At 44.7% G+C, this 15,884-nt stretch overlaps 1 protein-coding gene across 1 annotated transcript; it reads right to left on the bottom strand.

The window, feature by feature from the left end:
- Positions 1 to 1,900: 1,900 nt before the first annotated feature.
- Positions 1,901 to 15,515, bottom strand: LOC102943671 (butyrophilin subfamily 1 member A1). Its single transcript, XM_043528223.1, has 7 exons — positions 15,410 to 15,515; positions 12,762 to 13,109; positions 10,274 to 10,555; positions 9,520 to 9,636; positions 7,421 to 7,441; positions 7,286 to 7,312; positions 1,901 to 2,614 (listed from the first exon to the last, which is right to left on the bottom strand). Exons 1-7 carry the CDS (start codon positions 15,513 to 15,515, stop codon positions 2,070 to 2,072), a joined length of 1,446 nt encoding a protein of 481 aa, XP_043384158.1. The 3' UTR covers positions 1,901 to 2,069.
- Between the last annotated feature and the right edge of the window lie 369 nt (positions 15,516 to 15,884).

Below are 15,884 nucleotides of genomic sequence, written 5' to 3'. Positions count from 1 at the left end.
GGATGTAGAAAAAGCTAATGTACTCAATGCTTTTTTTGCCTCTGTCTTCATGAACAAGGTCAGCTCCCAGACTACTACACTGGGCAGCACAGCATGGGGAGGAGGTGACCAGCCCTCTGTGGAGAAAGAAGTGGTTCGGGACTATTTAGAAAAACTGGACGAGCACAAGTCCATGGGGCCAGATGTGCTGCATCCGAGAGCACTAAAGGAGTTGGCGGATGTGATTGCAGAGCCATTGGCCGTTATGTTTGAAAACTCATGGCAATCGGGGGAAGTCCCGGATGACTGGAAAAAGGCTAATGTAGTGCCCATCTTTAAAAAAGGGAAGAAGGAGGATCCTGGGAACTACAGGCCCGTCAGCCTCACTGCAGTCCCTGGAAAAATCAGGGAGCAGGTCCTCAAGGAATCAATTCTGAAGCACTTAGAGGAGAGGAAAGTGATCAGGAACAGTCAGCATGGATTCACGAAGGGCAAGTCATGCCTAACTAATCTAATTGCCTTCTATGATGAGATAACTGGCTCTGTGGATGAGGGGAAAGCAGTGGACGTGTTGTTCCTTGACTTTAGCAAAGCTTTTGATGCGGTGTCCCACAGTATTCTTGCCAGCAACTTAAAGAAGTATGGGCTGGATGAATGGACTATAAGTTGGATAGAAAGCTGGCTAGATCCTCGGGCTCAATGGATAGTGATCAATAGCTCCATGTCTAGTTGGCAGCCGGTATCAAGCGGAGTGCCCCAAGGGTCGGTCCTGGGGCCAGTTTTGTTCAATATCTTCATAAATGATCTGGAGGATGGTGTGGATTGCAGTCTCAGCAAGTTTGCAGATGACACTAAACTGGGAGGAGAGGTAGATACGCTGGAGGGTAGGGATAGGATACAGAGGGACCTAGACAAATTAAAGGATTGGTCCAAAAGAAATCTGATGAGGTTCAACAAGGACAAGTGCAGAGTCCTGCACTTAGGATGGAAGAATCCCATGCACCGCTACAGACTAGGTACCGAATGGCTCGGCAGCAGTTCTGCAGAAAAGGACCTAGGGGTTACAGTGGATGAGAAGCTGGATATGAGTTAACAGTGTGCCCTTGTTGCCAAGAAGGCCAATGGCATTTTGGGATGTATAAGTAGGGGCATTGCCAGCAGATCGAGGAACGTGATCGTTCCCCTCTATTCGACATTGGTGAGGCCTCATCTGGAGTACTGTGTCCAGTTTTGGGCCCCACACTACAAGGATGTGGAAAAATTGGAAAGAGTCCAGCGGAGGTCAACAAAAATGATTAGGGGACTGGAACGCATGACTTATGAGGACAGGCTGAGGGAACTGGGATTGTTTAGTCTGTAGAAGAGAAGAATGAGGGGGGATTTGATAGCTGCTTTCAACTACCTGAAAGGGGGTTCCCAAGAGGATGGATCTAGACTGTTCTCAGTGGTAGCAGATGACAGAACAAGGAGTAATGGTCTCAAGTTGCAGTGGGGGATGTTTAGGTTGGATATTCGGAAAAACTTTTTCACTAGGAGGGTGGTGAAGCACTGGAATGCGTTACCTAGGGAGGTGGTGGAATCTCCTTCCTTTGAAGTTTTTAAGGTCAGGCTTGACAAAGCCCTGGCTGGGATGATTTAGTTGGGGATTGGTCCTGCTTTGAGCAGGGGGTTGGACTAGATGACCTCCTGAGGTCCCTTCCAACCCTTATATTCTATGATTCTATGATTCTATGAATAAGTCTGTTAGATTTTTAAGTTTGTTTGTTTATTAGCTTTTAATACAACTTATAAAAATATACAGAGCTGTTTTAAGTTTCAAATTAACAAATTGAGCCAAGAAATCTTGAGAACAGAGATAACCTAGCTGAAGGATTTGAAAGCCACTTGGCTCTTTCACCAATTAAACCTTTTGTTTCTCACAGCTTGCAATCTACACAGACAAGGCAGGGGAAATGGACCCAGTGCGTCTTCCTTGCAGTAACACAGCAGAGCCAGAAATAGACCCCTACATCTCTTCACACTTTGTCTCCCACCCTATTCACTGGACTACATTTGCCTCCCTGACCTGCCATTGTGAATTGCTGATTGCCTCATTCCCAGTCCCTAACATGACGGATTTTTAGAGGAGAAGCATTTTTACCATCTTCATTGTACCAAGGACTGAAAAAGGGTCGGACAGGTCTCGTGAACTTGGCATTGAAAGTATACATTTGTGACCCATCTGTCACATTGTAAAATGAGACTTTTCCTTCTCCACAATCCAGGAAAATCCCTATCTGCTTTGGTTTTACTTTCACAGTTATGGAAATCCGATCTTCAGTGAGGGCCTTGTACGTATATCCAGCCCTCTGCACAATTACCCAGTATCCCTTTGTAGGGCTTGCTATAATCTTCTTCTTCCTATCTACATTCTCCAGACAAACACCCAAGTCCCAGTTAGTCTTATCTTTCACCTCAACCTCCCAATAATGTTTCCCAGCTGTGAATCTCTCACTGCCCAACACAATGGCAGAATAATCAAATCTCTCAGGGTAGTTGGGCAGATTCTGACGTATATCTCCATGATACACACTTTTCTGATCCTCAGACAGGATGAGTTCTGGATGAGCTGTGTCTGGATCCAGTGTGAAATTCACTATAGAAAGAAGAACAAGAGAATCACAGTCACTCCCATGGAAGGGATTAATCGTTTGTATTAAAGAGAGAGAAAGAAAAGAGAGAATGAGCCCGATGTTTTGCGGTGTTGAGGACCTGCAGCTTCCACTAGAGTGGTGGATGAGTGATGGGGCTGGTTAAACATTTTCCATCAACACTTTTTTTTTTCAATGAAATGAAAAATTTCTCAGAAAAAGTGGCTGCTTTCCTAAAAATAACGAATTTTTGATCTGAAAACCAAAAAATAAAATTAAAATAAAAATAAATCCGTTTTTGTTTTTTCAAGAAAAACTCAACATTTTCCATTAAAAAAAAACCCTGCCTTTGAAAATTGGGCCCAAAACGTGGTTCTGTATTACCTTTTCCAGGGAAGATCCAGTAGGCCAAAATGGGGGAACTGTGTACTTACGACCCTCCTGCTAACTGCTTCCTGCAGCGGAACCAAACTTTCTCCCACCCCTCCAGCACTGCCCCCGGACATGGTGAGAAAGCCCCACACAATCCCAATACATGGGACAGTGCTGTAGAGGTGGCTAAGTCCCCATAGCTGCATGGCGAAGAAAAGAACTGTGCATGCAGCCCATCTCCTTGCGTGGTTCAGGACAATATGACCCCATGTTATTTAGGAACCCTAATTTAAAGTTGGCCTTTTAGGAATAAGGTAAGAGTGATTATCATATTTTGTTAGATTGATCATTGTGCCCGAATTGATTTAAGCGTAAAACTGATTGAAGAGTGACAACACAGGAGTTTGTGTCAATTAATCTAAACCGATGTAAGGGTACGTCTACACTTATGGAGGCATCTAGAGTACAGAAACTGCCTGCTCAGCTAGCATGGGTATAAGCAGCAGTGTAGACAGTGAGGCTCTGCTGAGACAAGTGGAGTAAGGGACATGCCAGAATCCTGGGGTATGGACCCTACACAGTCTCTATATGCCCAAGCAATGCCTCCCACATCTACACTATTTTAACAGTGTAGTGTCCCCACTGCCTCTCCTTGCCAGGCCCCTTCACTGCCACATGGAGTCACACACCTCAGTGTGGATGCAACCTGCCTTTCACTGTAACATGTGGCTACATGTACCCTACATGCCACCGCCAGTGTAGATAAGGCCTAAAAAACCCCACACTTTTAGTTAAACCAGTGTAACTTTGGCAAAAAGAAAAGGAGTACTTGTGGCACCTTAGAGACTAACAAATTTATTTGAGCATAAGCTTTCATGAGCTACAGCTCACTACATGACAGGCCCAACGAAGAAAATAACAGAACGCCACTAGCCATCACCTTCAGCCCCCAACTAAAACCTCTCCAACGCATCATCAAGGATCTACAACCTATCCTGAAGGATGACCCATCACTCTCACAGATCCTGGGAGACAGGCCAGTCCTTGCTTACAGACAGCCCCCAACCTGAAACAAATACTCACCAGCAACCACACACCACACAACAGAACCACTAACCCAGGAACCTATCCTTGCAACAAGGCCCGTTGCCAACTGTGTCCACATATCTATTCAGGGGACACCATCATAGGGCCTAATCACATCAGCCACACTATCAGAGGCTCGTTCACCTGCACATCTACCAATGTGATATATGCCATCATGTGCCAGCAATGCCCCTCTGCCATGTACATTGGTCAAACTGGACAGTCTCTACGTAAAAGAAGAAATGGACACAAATCAGACGTCAAGAATTATAACATTCAAAACCCAGTCGGAGAACACTTCAATCTCTCTGGTCACTCGATTACAGACCTAAAAGTGGCAATTCTTCAACAAAAAAACTTCAAAAACAGACTCCAATGAGAGACTGCTGAATTGGAATTAATTTGCAAACTGGATACAATTAACTTAGGCTTGAATAGAGCCTGGGAGTGGTTGGGTCATTACACAAAGTAAAACTATTTCCCCGTGTTTATTCCCCCCCCCCGTCCCCCCCCCCCCCACACACTGTTCCTCAGATGTTCTTGTCAACTGCTGGAAATGGCCCACCTTGATTATCACTACAAAAGGTTCCCCCCACCCCCGCTGGCAATAGCTCATCTTAGGTGATCACTCTCCTTACAGTGTGTATGGTAACACCCATTGTTTCATGTTCTCTGTGTATATAAATCTCCCCACTGTATTTTCCACTGAATGCATCTGATGAAGCTTATGCTCAAATAAATTGGTTAGTCTCTAAGGTGCCACAAGTCCTCCTTTTCTTTTTGTCTAACTACAGAAATCTCAGCATTTATAAGAGAATATGAAAGAAATTAAAGTGTGTTTTGAAATATTGGCCAGGTGCCCCGCAGGTGGCAGCATGACAGGACACTGGTCTAGCAGTCTGGAGACCTTCTTGCTAATCCCAATTTTGACACGAATCTGCTGTTACCTAAGGGCTTGTGTAGGCTACAAAATTAAGTCAACGTACAGCCACCACACTAATTACAGTGGTGGTTCACATCCGCACTATGCGCCTTCTGTTGGCGGTGCATGTCCTCACCAGGAACACTTCCACCGACTGAAGTGGAGCATCGTGAGACATGGACAGCTGTAAGCCCCACGCCCACATGCGCCACCCCCGCAGCTCTCACGTGGTTCCTGGCCAATGGGAGATGTGGAGCCAGCACTCGGGGCGGGGCCAGCAAGCAGAGCCCCCTGGCCCCTGCACCTAGGAGCTGGACATGCCAGCCACTTCCGGGAGCAGCACGGAGCCAGGGCAGACAGGGAGCCTGCCTTCGTCCTGCTGTGCCACCAACCGGACTTTTAGCGCTGACCGGAGCCACCAGGGTCCCTTTTTGAGCACTTGTTCCAGTCAAAAAACGGACGCCTGGCAACCCTAACATGGACACTGTGTCACCCTAACTACATCGATATAAGAGCTACGCCTCTCATGGAGGTGGAGTTATTATGTTGATGTAGTGGGTGACTTACATTGGGAGGAGCACAATTGTAGTGTAGACACCAACATAGTTAGGCTGACATAAGCCTTAGACAAGTTGTTTCCCATGGGCGGCGGCTATCATAGGCCAGGGAAGGCTAAGACTCCCCTAACCCAGACCTTGGCCCCTCCCATGGCTCAGCCCGAGGCCCTGCCCTAGCTCCCGCTCTACCCAGAAGTTGGCAGGGGACTCAGCTTGGGCCGGCAGCCTGGAGCTTGGGCTTGGCCAGCCGGCCACTTCAGCCAGCTGGCAGCCAAGGGAAGCCTGGGGCCACTTGGGCCAGGGGGCAGCCCAGGGGCCGGGTTGGCACTCAGGGGCGAGCCCACCAGCAGCTGGGGGTTGGGCCAGCCAGCTGGCAGCCTGGGGGTTGGGCTGGGGTCAGGGTGGTTTAGCCAGGGCTCCTCCAGCCATGGTGAAGAGGGAGGCTCAGGGCTCTGGTGGGGGAGGAGGCAGAAGGGGCTGGGAAGGGGCGGGGCCTCAAGTGGAAGGGACAGGGTAGGGGACTAGCCTCCCCAATGGGGGTGTTTCTGTGCAGCCCATGTTGTTTCCCATTCCACCCTTTGTTTATCTCTTTAGACTGCAAACTCCTGGGGACAAAGTATTTACAATCCCTATGTCCAAACTGTCCATTCCATACAACCTGCCTCAGAAAAATCCTCTGTATCTTTTAGCTCAGAACAATCTCAAACCTAGGTCTATTGACACAGTGCAGCCAAGAGGATCTGAGCACCATCAATACCAGAAGGCGTGAGAGATGGATCGGCCATGTGATTCGGCTGGAAACTGATTCCATCACCAGAGTAGCAATAAGATGGACACCCGAAGGCAAGCGAAAACGAGGCCACCCAAAACAACATGGCGAAGAGCTGTGGAAGTCGAGCTGAAAAACCTGGGGCATAGCTGGGAAACCACTGAAAGACTTGCCAGAAACAGACAGGTGTGGAGGAGCTTCGTCACTGCCCTAAATGCCAAAGGCATAATGGGAACATGATGATGATGATGATGATGATGACCACAACACAACTGTGATCTGGGTTGGACCCTCTAGGTGCCACTATAAAACAAATAATAATAAAAGCCAAGTGCCATCCTGAAAATGTAATACCAGAGAAAATATTTTTCATTATTCTCTACTTTTTCAAAGTACGCAGTTCCTGATCCTGAAAGACGTTTCATTATTTGCTCTCCCACAAGGAAAATTATCAGTTTTATCTCAAACTGGGTGGAAAGCGTTTTGGGGTGGGTGGGTTTGTTGGTTGGTTGGGTTTTTTTCAGCAGAGAAAGAAATGCTTTTCATTGGAAAAACTAAAAATTGAAAGAAAAAAAATCAGCTTTCAGCCAAAAGCTGCCAGAAGCAAAATATTTGGGGCTGAAAACTGGAAAAAAAAACAAAAGAAAAAAAAGTTTTGCCCCAAACAGGCAAAAACAGAAATATTTTTGGCCAAAAGATGGAAGAAATTCAGTTTTTGGGTTTTCAGTTTTCTGACAAAAAAAATGAAAAGTTTCCAGAAAAGCAGATTCATTTCTATGAAAATGTGTTTAGTTTAGCTTAGTTGAAAAACCTCCACTTGGAAAAAAATAATTTAAAGGAATTTTTCTACCATTCTTAGTTTTATCCCATTAATTTTGTAATTAAGATATTTGATAGTAGGAGGACAGGACATATAAGATCTCAGGGGAAGATGGGATTTTGATATTGATAAGACATCAGCTTTAGTCACCTGCATATCCTCGAAATTTTCTCCACTCTGAAACCAAGAGCATAAATATATAGAGATGAGAACTCCTTTGAACACGTCATATTAAGAAGATAGAATGTAATACAAAGACTGATAGGAAGAAAAAAATGAACTTACTAATTTCTTCAGTAAGTTTCTCTGAAAAGAAAGAATCAGATATAAACACAAGGTGGCTAGAGAACTCATCCGAACACCCCTGGCCCTCAACAAGGGTCTGATCTAAAGCCTGTTTAGGTCAATGGAAAGACTCCCATTGACTTCACAAGGTTTCCACTCTGTCCCTGAATGCTTTTTGTGCTACTCCGGTAGCACAAATTGCTTTTACAACTGCCTCAGACAAGCAGCCGAGAATCCTCCCAGCACAGGCAGGCTTTACACCACTGGCTCCCCTGATTTTGTCTTAGGAGGCATGTCAGGGCTGGAGGTACACAGGGTGGGACAGGCATCCAAGAGGTGAGGCCACTGCACTCAGCACTCTGCCCAAACTTCAGCTGGTGGAGTAGTCCCTAGGGGACCCTCTAGTTTGCACCAGAGAAGCCTTTACGCTACTCAAAGTCATGGTCTGTTTCAGACTCTGATTGGTCCAAGGACTGGGGAAGGCAAAACAGCAACTTAGATTCACTTTTTCATCCCCACCCACCCCTGCATACCCAGAGCTACATCAACCATGAGCCCATACACTCATAAGAGAGAAGAAATTCATACAACATTTAAATGAGGGATAAGAATTGAACTTACTAATTTTTTCATGAAGTCTCACTGAAAAGAAAGAAACTGACATGAATCTAAGGTAAATAATCATAGAAATATAGAGCTAGAAGAGACCTTAAGAGGTCCTCTAGTCCATCCTCCTGCACTGAAGCAGGATTAAATATATCAGATCATCCTTGACAATTGTTTGTCTAACCTGTTCTTAAAATCCTCCAGTGACAGAGGGTTCCACTGTCTCCTTAGGTCATCTATTCCAGCACTTAACTATCCTTAGAATTAGAAAGTTTTTCCTAATATATAACCTGAATCTTTCTTGCTGCAAACTAAGCCAATTATTTCCTGTCCCACCTTCAGTGAATATATTACACAATTAAAATAAGAAAGTAGCTAGTAAGTAGGGTAGATCATATGTTTAGAATAGTTTTATTCATTCTAAGGTATAAAACTTTTAACTGTATTACTTAAAATACTTAGGCTAACTGTACACTGGAAATGTATTGATGCTAACTGATTATGACCTTTGTATAACTAGGGTTGGAAGGATTACATATTTATCAGTAAATGTTGGAAAACATCGGTTTTGCAGTACACACACAAACCGACAAAAAAATTTCCATCAATGATAATTTTACAGAGAGGCAAGGTAGGAAAAGTGCTGCAAGAGAATCATTAGACTTTGATTTAAGTATTTTTACTTTGTATATTTTGACATGTGATGTTCCCAATTTGTGTTTTAATGTTCAGAAAGCATTAACTTTTTGAATTTCAAAGCACTGTGAACATTTAAGTCAATAAAAATTGAAAACATGCTTAAAATCCATTTTGTACAACTGGGAACATTGGGGGGAAATTTTAAAAATAAACATCTATATCAATCATCAAAATGATAAAAACAAACAAACATTGAATTCTGCTAAGCCTTTGTGTAACTAGTTCTGTGTACATGCCGCTAACAACCTGTTAGAAGCTAAGACGTATGAGGCTTATGAAGCCGAGCCCATCAGGCAGAGGATGGTATCTACAGGAGGGACTGCACTAATGTCTGTTTGACCCCAGTGCCTTGACATCTTGAAAAATATGCAAAAGAGCTAGATAAAAAAGGAGTGTTAGGTTTGTGGTAATACAGTGAAATTGTGAAATCATATATATATATATATGGGGTAGGGGAAGCAGATAATTTGGAACTGTTTGACTGCTGCACTGCTGCCTCCCAGATCAGTAAAGTATTAACCTTTCTGCATTGTGCAGTTCTGTTTTTGATTAATAAAATGAAGCCTAAGTTATTTGACATCTTATTATTACTAAAATTGAACTTATAACATTCAGCTTTTGTCTGAGAAGTGTTTCAGTCATCTTTTGTGCTTCTCACTACTTCCAGGCATCCATTATTAATCCTTCTTCAAACCAGTGAATCATAACCCCTCTGCCAATCACTTTACCTAACTTTCTAGTTTAGAAGAAAAATCTCCTGAGTACAATATATTTGCTCTTTTTCTTAATATTACCGTTTTCTTTGTGTTGATTCCAATAGAAGTAAATCACAAGAGAGATGGAAAAAACCATAAAAGCCACCAGGTTAAGCAGTGCCACAAGCCAGGGGGAAACTTTGGGGAAAAATACATCTGTAAAACAAAGTCTCATTAATTTGGAAACACTGATAGGATAAATTGATTTTCTTCTAAACTGAACAGTGATTTTGTGACAAAATTTGATTTATATTTATTTAACAGTAACAAGAATCACTTTACCTATTACAGACTTTTATATCTGATGTTGAATGCAGCAGCTTTTCCTATGATTATTCTTGTATTATTGATAACACTTTAAGAATACAAGCAGTGAAGAAGAATCCAGTATCTAATTAAAATTAAGAATGGGCAATTTTTCACAGCTCAATAAAATTAACCAAATTGTAATTTTTTCCAAGGTACTGAGGCAAAACCTCTTACTATTTTGAGAATGGTGGTGGAATCTTTCATTGGTCAAAACTGGGCTTATAATTGGTCGACATTTGGGTTTTATAACTCACCCATAAATAAGGCATATCCAGAAGCACATTATCCAATAGCAACACTTCAAGCAGTTGGTTAATGGTGATTGAGAGAATAATTTTGTATAAAATATTGATTAACTACTGCCTCTACCTGTAGCATCTTGAGTTTTTCATGTAGACAATGTCAAGAATATATTAATAAATACTCCCCATTAAAGTAAGCCATATTTCATTGTGTTTGTTGTGTAAATTAGAAAGAAACTCACCTGATATATAAACTTTTGATACCTTTTCTTGGTTCAGAACACTGTTTCTGATAGAACAGGAAAGGTTTCTGATAGACTTTTCTGTTATAATGAGCACATGCTGAATACTAAACAACCCATTTTCACTTTGAGATTTTTTCCCGAAAAGGGATGGCAAATGATTTCCACTGAGATCTCTCCACTGCAGCTCAGGCTCTGGATACCATCCAGTCGACTGGCAAACAATTCGGATCCCTTCATCTTGATAATCCTCAACAGATATCAGTGGATCTGAGCCGGAAGCTAGAGAAAGGAATAAAAATTGCAGTATGCCTATAATCTAGATGAATATATTCAGTAATATTAAGTTTGAGATTTTAAACATGCAAGAGTCAGGAAACTGAATCAAAGTTCACACAGTAACCTTACTGCATGGCTGCATTCACATTTTTACTGACCCTCAGGCCTGGTCTACACTAGAAAATTAAGTCAGCTTAACTACGTTGCTCAGGGGTGTGAAAAATCCATACCTGTGAGCTGCACAGTTAAGCCAAAAACTTAAAAATTCTGCACACAATATTTTGAAATTCTGCATATTATATTTGTCAAAATAACGCTATATAATCATGTGAGTTTCAATTATTTTGGAGCAGAGAGCATAGGTGCCAATTCTGTGGGTGCTCTGGGGCTGTTGCACACACAGGGAAAAAATTTGCTAAGCTCCCACCAGCAGTCCCCCTATCAGAACCTCAGCTCCCCTGCCTGCCAGTGAGCCCCACCAATCAGCACCTCCCTCTCCCTCCCCAAGCCTCCTGCCCACTGCAATCAGCTGTTTCATGGTGTGCAGGTGGCGGGCGGGGGAGGAGGAGGAGGAGCAAGGAAGCGGCACACTCGGGGGGGGGGGCAGAACGTGGCAGAAAGAGGTGGGGAGGGGTGGAGCGCGGGCGGGAAGAGGTGGGGAAGGGCCTTGGGGGAGGGGGTGGAGTGGGGAGGGGGTCTGGGGCAGAACCAGGAGGTGAGCACCCTCCAGCACTGTGTAAAGTTGATGCCTGTGGTAGAGAGTTGGAGAAACCCCTACAACAACCCAGTTCCTATTTCTCTGTCCCTTCCACACACACACACACCAGAGCCCAGCCATGAGACCAGAAACCCACACTCCCTCTTCCACAGAGCCCAGCTGTGGGGCACCTACCAGCCCAGCCACGCACACCCCTATCCCCCAGAGCCCAGGGATCCAGAGGGAGAAACAGCCTAATGCTGGGTCCCAGGCTTGCGTGGAGTTTCCTGAACTCTTCCTCCTTCTTTCAGAGCATGCAGGGAACTGCAGTTGCCAGGAGCCCTCCACGTCCCATCACCCGCCCCGGCAGTGTCTTCCATTTGTGATATGGGCAGCTTGGCTCTGCCAGGTCCAGCAGCCCCTAGTGGCAGTCAGCAGCTCTGCAGCCCATTTCTGGGGTTGGTTGAGGAAATTCTGTGCAGAAAGTTAATTCTGTGCAAATTCTGCATTGTGCAGTGGTGCAGAATTCCTCGAGGTATAAAAGCTGACTGTAGCCTGACTTGCATCCCTTAAGTCTCAATATGTGTGAATGTGGAATGCTGGCAGAGAACCTAATCAAACTCATGGACAGAGTTTAGGAAATGGGCACCCCAACACTAGTAAGGTGAGGAAATACTCATAAGGAAGAGGGGAGAAACCCCTGTTGAACATGCATCAGACATGGTGGCATCAGCGTAACATATTATAAAAGTTGTATCCCAGCCCACATGCGAGAGGAGAGAGAGACGTAGCCCTTAGGAGGTGCCAGGTTGATGGCCATGGGTGATCATAAGGAAGGTGATGGTGATGAGGAAGATGATGGCTAACATTTCAGGTTGTTCTGCAAGGGATGGTATGAGTATGTGGATGGACAAATGGACAGTCCGTGTTATCTCTGTCTACCTTACTGAGTTGGAGTGTTTGTGACTTATCTAAATGCATTAATGAACTGTTACAAATACAGAAGGGTTCCTTTAGTGTGAGTGTTGTACCATTCACACCGAGGTTCCCAACTGAGCAGTAATTTTAATAATACTGATCTTGGGACAAGAACCTGTCAAACCTCAGAGTGATCACTGGGAATTCTTAAGTAATCAGTATAATTAATACACAATCGATACATCAGGTTACAACTTCTTTATGCCCCCTAAGCTCTGCAGGAGAGAAGGCCTGATTCTGAAGACTGAGATTGGGTCCCAAGAGTAGCACTCCACAGGATGGTGGGTGAGAAGAACAGTGGTTAGAAAAGGACTTTGTCACCAGCCAACCAGTGGCACTTCCCCACGTTCCTGGTTGACCAAAACTTTTACCTGTGCTCCTAAAGTTCAAAAACTATTGTGATCCTCTAAATAACCAGAAGTAAAATTGAAGTAATTGTCATTATATTGCAACGGTGAAACACCAAGTGTCATCTCTGATTAATAGACATGACTCCATTCATTACATTTTGAAGGAGTCAAGACACTAACTAACCTGCTAACTTCAGTTCTATTAAGGCTTCCTCGTAAGAGACATTTGACCGAAAAAAACAGCTGTACCATCCTGCATCAGAGAATCTGATATTGCGAATTTTCAAGGCAACTCTTCCGTCAGCCATGCCGTCTTTCAAAAGTTCTGTCCGTCCTCGATATTCTGCCATCTGCTGTACATACTGATCCTTCTGATCACGGTACAGGTGCACAGGTGAAGAGAATTTGGATCGGAACCATCTCACTTCCATGTTCTCAGTGCTCATCTTGGGGGAGAGGTGACAATGTAAAATGGCTTCATCTCCTATCGAGGAAGTGACAGCTTGATCTGACGCAATCACTGTAAAGTGTGCTGTAAAATATAGTAGCACATGAAGACAATGACACTATGACATCAATTGAGCAATAAGTCACAATAGGCATGAAATTTAAAAGAGTCTCTTATTCTCTTTCAGTACAGTCGGGATGTTCATGTGTCCTGATCTACGTTGTTTCCTTGTTACCTTGTAGGATGAGATGATTTTCAGATTTACAGGGAATCTGCCAGAAAGTCAATACAGTCTAAATCTGCAATGACATTCCTGCAGTTTGTATTGTCTAGCAGAAGCATGGGAGTCAAAAAATGGGAGGCGAAAGGGGTTTTTTTCACCAAAATTCAAAATTCTGATGAAAAAACGTGTTGACATGTTACATTTTTTGACCCCCTATGTAGCTGGTTGAAAAATGAAAGGAAAAAAAAATCATGAAAAGTCATGATAACCCCCTTCCCCCGTTTTGTGTTAAATTTCAAAAATACCACAGTTTTTCACCAAAAAATTGAAATTTGGAAAATTTCAGCCCGCTATACATAGAAGGCTGATCCAAGCTGCGGGTGTTCTGGCTCGTGCACAGGGACATATAGGGCTGGATTCACAGAGACACTTAGTATCCCCACCCCTAACTTTTAGGTACCTGGAAAATCACTGAGATTCACAGCACTGAATGGGGAGAGAAAGATGCCAGTCACAGAAGCCAGCACGCTAGGCAGTTCCTTGCCTAAACTGGCCACTGGGAACCGCTAAGCTGAGAGGCATGTGTTGTCCATCTCCCCCGTGCCACCCCCTCCCCCGCACTCTGAAGCTGGGAGTGGCACAGGGCTGAAGCCGGCCGGGAGTGGTGCGGGGCTGAAGCTGGGAGCCCCAGTACCCCCCTCCCCCCGCAGCTAAATCAGGGGGTGGAGGTGGCTCTCCCTACTCCATGGACCCATCTATGCGGAGCTGGCCCGAGCCCTGCCATCCCCTGCACCCCCCAAAATAGAAGTAAAACTACACTTATGCCCAAGGGTCTCCCCACCTCCCTCGCCCAGAGCCCCGAGTCTCTCCCCCCGTCCCATCCCCCCCGCCACTGGGCTCTGGAGTTTTTATAGCATATTGAGGTGGGGGGGTGGGGCTCAGAAAAAACAAGGTTGAGAACCCTTGGGTTAAAGCACTCATGCACGATGTAAACCACAGTTCAAGTCTCCACTCCTGCTGAGGAGCAAAGGAATTTGAACCAGGATACCCTTCAAGTGACTGCCCTCATCATTAGGCTATTCTGATGTGGGGCACCCTCAGTCCCTCCTGCTGCAGCTGTTTCAGGGTGAATAAATAATGAAAGAATTATCAGGCCCTAGAGAGAGAGCAAGCATGACTCTGTAGCCCGGTGGTTAGCGCACTTGCCTGGGAGACTCAGAAGCAAGTTTGGCTGCTCCAGTGACCTTTTTTTTAATTAGTTATCCACAGTAGAACAGCTTCAACAAAAAAGATTGAGGACCTCCCCACCCACACGTGCCAGAGTATCCCATAGATCAGGGGCTCGGGCATTCATGTGACAAGAGGAAAACATTAGGTCAAATCCCTTTCCCCCCCCCACTCAGGCAGAGGGGGGACTTGAATTGGCGGTCTCCCACATCCCAAGTGAGTAGCGTAACCCCAGGGCTAAAACTTCTGAGGGAGGTAGTAACTCAGTGATGACTTATTTTCCCCCACACACACACACCCCCAGCTGTTTTCGGTAAGCTCGCCTATAGGGGCCAGAGCCAGTAGGCGAGCTCTGAGCATGCTTACCAGATCAGGCCCTGCAAGTGAGCCAGGCAGAGGATGCCGATCTTTCACTGGTTGCGTATTACTCTGGGGTCTAGCTGTCTGGACGCTTGGCATGGCACTGCAGTGCACATGCTCAGAAGCAAAAACATAGGTGCCTAGGGAACTTTTTCTGCAAAAATGTAGGCATCGAGCGAGTTAGGTACCTACAGGCTTCAGGGACAGCTAAGCAGGGGGGTTTATGAATCCCACAGGGTGCAGATTCTGGGATTTAGGTTCCTCAAGTGGCAGTTAGGGGCTGAAGTCCTTTTGTGACTCTAGCCCCTAGACCCTGATCCAATGCCGACTGAAGTCAATGGGTAAGACTTCCATTGATCCGATATGGGGGTTGTATCAGGGCCATAATGCCTAAATCTTCTAAGGAGAATGAGGGAGGAATGACAATGGCCTCACCCAAAAAGAAGGGAAAGAGCATAATTTCCCTACCTAAAGAGATAGTTTCTAGGGTGAACAACTGTAAAGTTACGGGGGATGGCTATTATAATGTATCAGCTATCTCCAACATCTGTGCTGTGCAAATAGGAATTCCTACCTGAGTCCAACCTGTGAACAAGTAGAGAAGTGAAAAAAATGATGTAGCCAAGCAGAGATGAGCTCCCTACTGAGCTCTTGGAGAAAGAGAAAAGCTTCATCTTCATTTTAGCTGGTACTGGACAAAAGGAGAAAAAAAATAAGTGAGTGCAAAGCCAGTGATTTGAGATAAACGCAGTGAGTTGTACATAAGATACCCTGGGTATTAGAGTTTGAAGGTTAGGAAGTAGACATTCCATATACAAGAATAATACTGCCTCTGGTTTGTATATTTCTGAGTTCCCTTTCTCTGACCTCCACGTCATCTCTTTGAATATCACTCACCTACTTCCACCATCAAATCAACTAACCAGCCCTTTGAGATTTCCAGCAAATTAATCTCCATAATTTCTGTGCTGCTGCCACTCCTCTCTTAACCACACAACCACTGGGTCACTTGCTGAAAATATAAATTGTACGTAAGGTTTATAAAAAGT

The sequence above is a fragment of the Chelonia mydas genome, chromosome 14, assembly GCF_015237465.2.
Source record: "Chelonia mydas isolate rCheMyd1 chromosome 14, rCheMyd1.pri.v2, whole genome shotgun sequence".
Classification (NCBI taxonomy): domain Eukaryota; kingdom Metazoa; phylum Chordata; order Testudines; family Cheloniidae; genus Chelonia; species Chelonia mydas.
The sequence above is the reverse complement of the archived record's forward strand: the minus strand, read 5'-3'. Positions and strand labels throughout refer to the sequence as shown.